This window comes from Syzygium oleosum, unplaced genomic scaffold, assembly GCF_021117445.2.
Source record: "Syzygium oleosum isolate NSW1041296 unplaced genomic scaffold, Sole_v2.1 Sole_v2.04, whole genome shotgun sequence".
NCBI classification, from domain to species: domain Eukaryota; kingdom Viridiplantae; phylum Streptophyta; class Magnoliopsida; order Myrtales; family Myrtaceae; genus Syzygium; species Syzygium oleosum.
The window spans coordinates 11,260,712-11,272,071 of NW_026607488.1; the positions used below are offsets into that span (position 1 = coordinate 11,260,712).

Consider the following 11,360-nt stretch of genomic DNA (forward strand, 5'->3'; position numbering starts at 1 on the left):
CGGCTTTCGTCGCGGTACGGTGTCAACTCATAACCCCTGATTTCTTGTGAATGTTAGTAATTTCCTGAAATGCTTGGACGAAAATGTTGATATGGCATCCATGTCAGTGCCACATCAGGGACTAAAAGAAAAGAAAAAAAAAAACCCCAAAAATAAAATTGAAAAAAGTTAGAGAGAATCACCTCGAATTCTAATCTATTTGGATTATTCAAGTTTTGAGTGCCATGCAAGACACCGGCGTGAGTAAACATTATTCGAATGTGTTGAAGTATCGTCCCACATCGCTTAACAACAGATCCTCAATGCGCTTTATATTCATGTGGTCTCTCTTCACTTATCAGTTTGAACTTTTGAATGAAGGTGAGTTTAACTGGATAAGTTAACAGGCTCAAACTTTGACTTCCTCTTGGTGATCTCCTCTAGTGAAATCTGCTGCGCGCTCCCAACAATTTGGTATCAGAGCCGATAGTCGATTGGATTTGGCTATTTGGTGGATGAAGTTGGGCGTGTAATAATGCAAGCGGAAGGATACCTGGATTAAGGAGAGCAGACTTAACACTGAGCTCATACGTGAGGGCACATCATAAAATTGGCATGGTGTAGAGCAGTTAATATATCATAGTTGACCTATAACTCATCAATATAAACTTTTGGGCTATACTTTCTAACATAATATCAAAGCCAGTGCTCTCTTTTTGCGAATGTGCGTCCGCTCACCATTAGTCAAATTCCATGTGCTACTCATAATCCGGCTTGCATGTAGAGGGGGTGTCGAAGTATTGTCTCATATCGCTTGACAATTAGACATCGCTTGATAATGGGTCATAAATACTATTTATATTCATGTGGTCTCCCTCCATTTATTAGCTTAAGTTTTTGAGTGAAGGTGGATCCAACTAGATAGGTTAATAGGCTCAAACTTGGGCTCTCTTTTAGTGATCTCCCCAGGGGAAATGTATAGAGCTTCTGCCGCGCGCTCCCAATAATTCCAAGATAAGAATAATAATGCGGAAAATAGAAATATGAAATTTGTGTATATTTCGATATATCACAATAAAGACTACATCAACCTATTTATAGGCTTTATGAGATGACTATATAAGGTAATATATATATCAATCAAGATATGTATAATCAAAGTAGATATAAGCGCAATCTGAGAGATACAAAAAACCAACATAAATATTCTAATTACCTCTAATATAGGAAAATATCTTAGAGAATTATCCTACTTGTCTCTAACATCTTCTCTCAAACTCAAGCTAACTGGATAAAAATAAAAATCCAAAAAAAATGCTTAGATTGTAGATTTCAGGATCTGGCTCGTCTGAGAGCGGCGAGTCTGGTGGTGATGTTAATTCTTCAATATGAGCAGCGGAAGGTCATGAATCAAAGGTAAAATAGCAAGCAGCCGATACGGCTGGCTTTGTTGACAAAAATAGTAACTAGACGAGTGTGATCAATGCGGCTAGTGTCATAATAGCAAGCGACTTGATGCGGCTAGCTTTGCTTTCAAAATAGTTACCGAATGACATGGCTTGTGCAACTGGCGTCGTAATGACCAAGCTGATAATCAATATGAGAAATGTTATCATTTGCGCCCTAAGTGCCCACCTCCACATTTTTGCACACCCTGAGCAGCAAAGAACCGGCCATCCTCTAGTCCAAATGAGGCTAGAAATTGAGCTAAACAGAACTAGAAATGAACTTGAGCAAGAGAACTAAACTAGGAGAAAATGCTTAGCGCCCAAACTGGCCCCAATGCTTCTGACCAAAAAAAAAAAATACCGGCGCCAATGCTTGGTGAGCTCCAGCTGGAACGGCCTGAAGACGGGGCCTGCAACAGGCTGTAATTTCAAGGTAAAAAGCGGAAGCAATGACACATGGTTGCATTGTGGCAGCATTTACAGTTGACTAGACCCGAGAGAACCTGTTGCTATGTCAGCCAAGAACAGCTACTAGCTCAGTCCCAAGAAGCTGAACTGCTGCAGGTGCAGACACGGGCAGAGCAAAGTGGACTGATTTGACAGCAGTCGTGAGCTAGACATAGAGGGGAAATGCAGCTAGCTTTGTTGACTAACCAAGAGCTGTTTTGAAAGGACAAAACAAAAAAAGGACGTGCTGGCTACAGCAATTAAAAAAAAATTTAATACAAAAATTCTAAACTAATATATTTATAATAAATTTATTTTAAATTAATTTTTTAATCATAAAAAATTTTAAAATGCTATGCTTATGATAAATTTTATTCCCAATTAATATATATGTGACGAATTTATTTTTTATTAATTTTCGTTAAATTAAATTAGTATATTAAAAAATCACAAATCACCGTATCTCTAACAAAGAGAGGCTAACACTCCAAACCGATAACGCTCATCAATTGACATGTATCATCTAATTTAATAATTTAATAATAAAATTTAACGAAAATTAATAGAGAGTAAATTTATTAAAGATATACGAGTTTGAAATTTTTGATAATTAAAAAATTAATTTGGGAGGTATTTAGTTAAGTTTAGTCCTAAAGAAACGCCAGAGTAAAAAACCAGAGGGGGAGCGGTGGATTTCACGCGGGCAAGCAAATGGAGGGGCTGGAGACTTAAAGAGAGGAGAGGTTAGAGTAGAAAAAGGGGTGGTGGGATCTTGAAAGTGAAGAAGCTGTTTGAGTTCATCCATCTTCATTCACCAATTCAAGGTAGGACTCGGGCCCCGTTTTGTTAGTTCTGATGCCCGCTCGTTGTGTGACTGAGCGCAAAGCCGGAGTTCACTTGCCCCGGTCACAATGTTCGGCGTCCAATCTTTAAAGCTACGAATGTTTTTCTCTTTGAAAGTTATTCCCCCGTTCACTTTTGGAACCAAGCTTCTCTTTTTCTCTAGCCGCGAGCCTCACCTGATGTTGGCCTAAACTTCGTTGCTCGCTCCTGCTCATGTTCGCTTCGGCGTTTTTATGTGCCTTGGTTTGGACCTTGTGAAGTGCTTGGCCAACTCCTCATTAGCGCTCGATTAGATTGATTGTGTTAGTTTTTCTCGTCTGCTCCTGTTACTGCCATTGTGGGTAGTCTTCCGTCGCTTCCCCCCCCTTTGGTTTTCTTCCATCTAGCTACTCCCATTCAGGTGCACGAATGTCTCATTTTTTCAGTCGCGAGGATGATATTATCGTCGTCCAAGTGTTGTGCTGCGATAATCTTCTTGTCTTTCTCAAGCAAGCTGAACTGCTGGATGGTGTTTCTCTTCTTCTTCTCTCTGTATCTACTGGCATTGCACTAGGAGAACGTTTTGGCTGGTAAAAGTAAAGTGGGGAATTGAAAGAACACAGAAGGGGAAGAAGAAGACTGGGAGGAGTTTAGTCAACAGTGTAAAACTACAATTGGTGCTTGCTGGTCAGATTAGTTTAGTGCATTTGGTTCAGTTAGATTTAAGATTTAAGTCTTGCACGCCTTTAAATAAAAAATGGAAAAAAAGAAAATGATAAAAAAGTAGCTTTGCTTTGATTAGATGTCTTTTAGAGATCAAAGCTTGGTGCATGTTGTCTCTTTGAGTTTCGTTTAGCAGTTTATCTCTCAATGACTATGGTTTAGAGCTAGGCCTAGATTTAATTTTGAATTTAGGTCATGGGAATCCCCCTTTCCCCCACATTGTATCGGGTTATTTACTGTACTTCCAACATTTTTTTGCCTTTCATTACTATTTTTAACGTGTTGGTTGTGATTCCTCTGTTACTTTTGTGTTGTGATTTCGCTTATCTTAGTTGGATGGTTAAGTTACACTCTAGGATCGTTATCAACATAAAAAATATTATTTAAATAATATAAAATTGATTGTCGGATTTGGGCACGTTTATGACTGGGGGTTCTAGATTTGGAAGTGTTGATTTATGGTGGGTGTCAGAAGAAGATCGAAGACAAATGAATATCAGCGGAATTTATGGTGGGCTATCTTTGACTAGACCCTCCGCCATTAAATTCTTTCGTAAGGAAAAGGGGAGCTCTTGTTCCGTTTTTTGTCATAGAGGGTGAAGTTCTAACATTGTCAGATGGAGCAAAGACTTCATGGTCTCTGGCTCATTTAATGTTTGTGTTTGTTATCTTGTTGACATTTTGTCCTTCGGAAAGTAAGTGTGTGGGATGTTTTTCTTTATCATTAAATGTAGCGTGATTATTACGCTTTTATATAAAGATTTGAGATGAATGTTATATACGAATTGAATCTATTAAAAAATATTTTTAATAACAATTTCTTTGTCCAATTTGTGCGCTTATTATAAATTTCCATAATTGTCATTATTCTTTTTGGTTCCAACAAATATTGCATCGACCCTTAGCACACGAGAACCTTAGGATTCATAATTTGGTAAAAAAGATTGCGTGGACATCTTAGTTGTCAAATAATCAAGTCCATAGTGTGCAACCATCGAATAAGAGGTTTTCCCACAAAGAAAACCTATAAGTTAGCCTTGCATGAATTAGATTACGGAGAACTCTACACGACGTCTCGAAAAAGAATGATTCAGGCTACTCAAAATTCCCTTGCATGAGGTGCGCGTAGTCCTTGTGTTTGGTTCTAGTGGTTTTCTTAAATACTTAATATAGTCGTTCATTTTTCTAGATACACACAGCTGTGAACATAATTGTGATGCGTAAAATGGCATGCATGTCGAGAATGGACCATCGCAATCGCACCCTATCTCCCTTTTGAATCTTTCCTCATTTTCCCAGATTTTGTCTGAGTTACATAAAGGTTTCTGCGAAATATTAGCAAAATTAAAAAATTTAAATCTCCGGAAAATATTCCTCCTCTTTCATTCGAAATGACTTTCCTTTATCGATCTACTTTCTGGCATATTAAAAGCATGATATCTAACCTTTTATATTGGCCATTCACAGCCACGGTGCTTCATTTCCTGTCAAACCCTAGAGCCAAATACTCTTCTCCTGCGAGGCAAGTCACAGAAACAGGTAAGTTTCATTAATTCAAAGCCTCTTCTGAGATTTTGAGCGCAGCAGTAATCAATTTTTTCACTTCTTTATGCATACGTTCATGGCGATTGATTGAGCAGATGACTTAATGATGTGTGTTTTGGAGGATGATGATGAGCTAGTGTGGATGTGTTTGCTTGTTGGTCTTAATCCAGCGATACAATTTTAGGGTGCGTTTGCCTTGCAGAGAACTTCATGATGAAGGAAGACACGTTCCATGGAAATAATTTTCAAGGGAAACCGTTAGCTTTCATGGTTTAGGAAAAGTGCTTTTCTTCTTGTTAGAAGCGGAAATTTGTTTCCTGCCATTTAAGCCTGTTGTTTTCAGGAAATTATTTTCTGACTTTCCAGTAGAGGGAGACCACTTGTTTGGGTTGGATCATTCATATCTTCCTTGATTCATTCTATCGAACCTTTTAACGGATTAATTACTTTTAACCCGAAAATTCTGCAACCAGAATAGGTGTATTTTGAGTTGATACAAAATTTGATCTGCTTAATCAAATATGGATTGTTATTCACTTATGAATAGGTGACGTGGTAAAATTCGTGGGCGCTAGAATTTTTTGTCATGCTATAAATTTGATTTTGATAAAAAGAAATGTCATTCCCTCAATTTAATTTTCTAAGCTTTGGTAATAATAGGATGGATTCAGACTCAGAGGAATCAGGCTACGATGCACCGGTGCATTACATGACCGGGTTCGCGGTGGTGGAGCCGAGAAACGAATCCCCGAAGCAATTGGGAGTCAGCGCAGGGCGTTCGGCGAGCAGCTATGAGTGGACCTCGAGGGCCGGGCATCAGGACAAGCAGTCCGGGGACTACGCGCGCGCGACGACCAAGCAGACTTTCTCCAGCGGGGACACGATCAAGGAGAGGTCCACGGGGAGGGTCGGGTACAAGGATGAGTTCAAGGAGACGTCCACCGTCAGGGTCGGGAACAAGAGTGGCTACTCCGAGTATCAGGTCCAGGAGAGGCTCCGGACTGTCACGTACGGCGAGGGCAGCAGCGGGCGCAACGTCAATGGTCATAACAACAGCCTGACCCAAAAGAAGTACTGAGTATTCACCATGTGAGTACGATGGATCTAGTGCCGCTCTAGGAGTTTCTCGTGACATTTTCATTGAATAATCGGATACCGTCTTCGTTCATTTTGTAAGTCGTTGGATTGGCTGGTTCATTTGGGATTTCGAGACAGATTGTATGTGAACTTGTGGTCTTTGTTGCTTCTAGTTCTTTCCCCTTCTTTTAGACAGATTATCGTAGTAGTGACTAGCATTCCACTTCACATTTTGACACGGCCATGTATCATTCCATTACCGTTAACCCTAGGGATCCTTGCCTTGAAAGGTGGAGAGTAAAACCCTTTTGGGGCTCTCTCCTACGCGTTTTGTTTTGTGTCCCCGCGACTGAAACCCCTCGAGTCTCCTTGTTTCCTTCATATATTTGTCTTTTTTAGGATGAGGGAATACACCTTTGTGCTTTATATTTCGAGAATTTGGATGAAGCCTTTTAAGGACATACTTAGGTTCAATTTCGCTTCACATTTTGACATGGCCAAGTATCACTCGGGTTCTTAATAAGCTAATAAGACTAAGAAAATAGTCCCACCATGTCATGTGGCACTTCCACATATTACCAGCTCATCGGGAGATGGATGTGTGAGCAAGAGGGTCGTCACATTTTGGAGGGTGTCGGTTTGCTATTATTGATCACGTAACTATCATTTGGGAATTGGATAACTTGCTCTTCCAGTTCCAAAGGAGTTGGATCTGTTAAAATACTATATAGCTTTCGGAAGGTTTTTTAGTCTTAGTTTACGCTTAATTAAACAAAAAAACTTAATGATGATGGCCAATACACCTACGTAGGGAAAAGTACTAAAAATGTCTTAAACCTATTATATTGGTGTCAATTCAGTTCTAAATATTTTAAATGAGGCAATTTAGTTATAAACATTTTACGTTTGTGTCAATTGAGTCCATTCGGTCAATTTAGGATGGAAGTCATTAACGTGGACGCTGACCATCCTCTGTGGAACACCTGGCGATGGTCAGGGTGAGCCAGGCGAGTGTGGGCAAGGCCACCTCGCTAGGGCCTCGCCGGCCACTGGTGAAGGCGGCTTGGACCTCACTAGCCGCAGGCGAGACCATGGCCGACTTTGCCCATGGTTGGCTAGGCCTTGGCGAGGCTCGCCTCCACCTCGTTCAGTGGCCAGCGAGGGGGTCAGTGAGCTTTGGTGACCCTCGCCAGCCACAAAACCACAAAAAAATAAAATAAGGAAAAAGAAAAAATAAATTAATAAAAAATAAATTTTCTAAAAAAATAATAAAGAAAGATAGAATATTATTAAAAGTGTTCACCTTGGCACCGGCTATCCTAATGGCCATGCCATTTAGGATGGCTAATGTCCACATCAGCAATTTTAAGTCTAAACTAGCCGAATCGACTCAATTAGCACAAATGCAAAATGTTTATGACTAAATTAGCCCAATTGAAAGGTTTAGAACTGAATTGATACAAATGCAATAGGCTTAAGATTTTTTGGTACTTTGTGCACCTACATATTGATGCAATAAAGGTGCCTACAGTTTATCAGAATTAACAAATTGTGCTGTGTAAGTCCAATCATGCACATTTTCTATAATGTGTCTCATCTTATATCACTGACAAAACATATTTATGGGACATCATCATTCACTAACATGAATTGCAATCAGCGCAATCAATTTATCTCATTTTGTATCTTTTGAAACTAATGGTTATTACTATTTTTTTGTCTTGCCTTTCGAAATAATTCTTCCTATGCTATTGCTACTTGGACTTGACCTCGTCTCATAAGAATAGATCTGTATAAATATTAAGTTACTGAATTAATCTAAAAAACTCATTTCCCATTGGCATAAAATGCTCGCAATCTTTTACTAATTTCTCTTAGTTAGAGATTGCGACAAGGTAGATTTGGGAGGACCGATCCTATTTCAAACTCAAAACTAGTTTCTCCTATAACCGTCCCAAATCCCAATTGAGTTTCCAAAAAGGTATCTCGGTCACATCCTGCTTAAATATGTGGGAGCTTGGAAACTTTGCTAATTTACATTTTTTGAAATTTTTCGATAAATACGTATATCAACTCAAAAATCAAATATTACCGAAATAATTTAGTGCCTCACGATCTGACATCCGAAAACCGATCACATCGTTATAGGGTTTTGGACAAGTTAGAAACTCAATTTAACCCAATTCACTAGCATTCGTAATAACAGCACACAGCACAAAAGCTATAAAAAGGAAGGATTTCACGTCAAATTTCTTTGCAATAGGTTTTCAATATTGTTCTAAATGACAAGTTTTTGGTATCCTTGCATAAGGGCTGGAAGTCAATCTTGGAAATTCTTTTGTTCCGGTTCCCCAAATCCCATGATGTATTTCTTGTTGGTAGGTCGCATAGCAAAATTAAAATTCGTGACTTGTCATCCCTTTAATGCTTGATTATATTTGGCTTTTCCTAAAGAAAGGACACGCTCAGGCTCAAATAAGCTCGACTATGGTCACCTATTGTATTTAGGATATATAAAGAAAATGCCATTCGTCATCTTAAGAAATATTTGCTTAATCTTGAGATTCTCAAATTGAAATGATCTACATTGTAAGCAAACGCTTTGCCCTGGTATTTGGAGATAATCAAGAGTTATTAGAAATGGAACAAACAGGTCGAATTTGGTTTCGCAAGGTTTACCTGTAGTGTTTGTGATAGCAGAACTATAACTACCCATTCATCATTTCAAAGGTAATCGCTTGTCCTAACTTTTTCCAACACTGAAATTATTATGAATGCTGGCTGATCCATGCAAATGATTTAAAGAGATAAACACCCAAGTGCGGGGTGCTCCTTGACAGGGTTTGTCTGAGAAATGAATCCGTAGCACACAAATTGTGAAGACCCAAAGGGGTTGGCAACGGTCTATATGTATTGGGATAGAAAAATGAATTGCCTCTTGTCTTGGTCGGCAAGATTTGCCCCAATGGAAGCTGAATTATGTTCTGGAGCAGGCGCTTGATTTTCTCTAATGAAGATGACGTTCGGTGTGCTCCCTCAACTGCATCTAGCCGTCATCGGAGAGGAGGGTGGTTTACTCAATCTGGGTGAGCCACTTCATCCTGTACTTGGATTTGGGGTTCGGGGATTTGATGACGATAGCGTCAAACCAAAAGCATTAAAAATGCTCAAGGCTCTCTTTTACTTTTGGTAAAAATCTGAAACTTTTTTAAGACATGAAGGGCCACTCCTCAAGTTCACTCGCAAATTAAGGAGACTCTAGGTTCATAAATGCACTCTCGGAGACCTTGGTTTTGGGCGCCCATCGAGGTCAAGTACACTAAATTCCTACCCCTTTCCGTTCCGTTCATGTGTTGGTTTTGACTATAATCAGATCACATGCTTGATTCTCTAGATTTGTCTGCAAAATCCAAAAGCCATGCGGATGTGGATCATAGGATGTTCTAAAGGGTCGACATGAATCGAGAATTTCTGTTCTCGTTTCTCGATTTTATGGTTCGTTTTGTCATCCTGATTGGATCTAAAGTCCACTATGTTTTTTTATCCCATTTGCATAGATTCATCTAAGGATGAATTATGCTGTCTAATGGTTTTCCTTGGCATGTCAATATTGGATCGAGCATGTTTCCATCATGTTCGGCCCCTTCGATATATCTCGATCTAATCCACTTGTTTGTCTGCATGTTTTTCCATCGTCTAGCTTGTTTTCCTTGAATTTAGATACGTTTTTACATTAAATTAAGCACGATTGTCTTTAATTTGCATAGCTGACGGGTAACACAATAACATGGCCTTGTTAATCTTTGCTTGGTATAGCTCGAGTTCTTTCTTTTCCTCGCACTTTATTTCATTTACTTATTGATTGATTTAATATTAATAATTTGAACAATTATGCACGGACACTTAGATGGATGTTTGGAATAAAATTGAAAAAGATTGCATTGAAAGCGTTTCCGTAAAAGAGAAAAAGGTACCTATTATGGGCATTAGACAATTTCGGCGTAACCAAGTCTTTAGGTTCACGAATCTCTGATTTGTAGGAATAAGGCATGAATAGTTCATTAAAGATAGGTCAGGAATTGAATTGAGGATAGATATTCAACGACCAATCATCGCAAAGCATCAATCACCACATACACAAGCAATCAAGAAATCAAGATAGCATGAAGAGCACATCAAATTTTGAAAATAGGAAGATCGTTCATAATGCATTGACTTATAATAGATTATCTATAAAGTTTGAATTTGAAATTTGAATTATATTATATTTTTTAATTACAATATCACCTTTGATTATAGAAGCTTTCCATTCGTTATGGTAATCTTTTTTACTTTCTTTTTGCATCGGAGTCATCTCCATCATTCAATTTCAACTATCGAGCAAGCATGGCCCCCAAAATTCAATAAACTATCGTACAATTTTCTCGTGGTTTTCAATTATTTGCCCGCGTATCATTTAGTAATTTGAGTTACACAAAGTCATTGAGGCTTTTCAAGGAATATTGGAACTCAGTCTCTTTTGATTTGAAGTCAAATTTGATATCACCGATCGTCTTCGATCGGACTTCAATCATTGAAGCCATCGAATTTTTCAGCGACCGCAAATTGACAAAAATACGAGTAACACCCGGCTTGGTAGCTGGTAAAAACAAATAACAGCACTTGTTACGAAATTACGTCCATGTTTGCAAAATCCGTCATCGAAGGACACAAGAATAATGATGACTCTTTTAGCTAGTATAAGAATTATTTCAAGGGAAAAAAAAAGTAGAAAGACGATTTTGAATTTCCGACAAGAGTAGATAGGGTGGAGATATCGTTTATAATTGTTATGAGTGAACATGGTGGGTAACATACCAATATCGCGGCCTTTTTGCAAATCAAGTAGCCGATTGGGTAGCTAAGACCTGGACGCTTGAATTCCGTCCTCTCTTTATGGGTCACTCGTCCCCCCAACCTCTTTTTGATCTTTTATGTTTGGATGCCCATTGGTCGGGTTTTTTGTTTAAGAACTCTCGAGATTAAATAATAGGGTCAATATCACAAAAAATATTAAACTGGGACATTTGCGATAAATTTACCCAAAATTAATTTTTTTTATTAGCTAAAAACCCCAAACTGGTACATATGTGACAAATTTTATCATAAACTAATTTTTTGATCACCAAAAATCCCAAACTAGTACATTTATGACAAAATTACTCTCCGTTAGTTTATATTAAATTGAATTAACGCCACAAAAAATCATAAATTGGTACACTTGTCGTTTAAAACCCCAAACTGATACACTCATTAATTGCCGCATGTCATTCAACTAAG

At 38.5% G+C, this 11,360-nt stretch overlaps 1 protein-coding gene across 1 annotated transcript; it reads left to right on the forward strand.

Annotated features, from left to right (window-relative positions):
- The first annotated feature begins 4,866 nt into the window (after nt 1–4,866).
- Nucleotides 4,867–6,206, forward strand: LOC115679404 (uncharacterized). Its single transcript, XM_030602992.2, has 2 exons — nt 4,867–4,958; nt 5,625–6,206. The coding sequence occupies exon 2, from the start codon at nt 5,626–5,628 to the stop codon at nt 6,040–6,042; it is 417 nt and encodes a 138-aa protein (XP_030458852.1). The 5' UTR covers nt 4,867–4,958; nt 5,625; the 3' UTR covers nt 6,043–6,206.
- Nucleotides 6,207–11,360: the final 5,154 nt, after the last annotated feature.

Coding starts and splice junctions, on each gene's coding strand:
- LOC115679404 (XM_030602992.2), top strand. CDS start 5,626: ATGGATTCAGACTCAGAGGAATCAGGCTACGATGCACCGGTGCATTAC.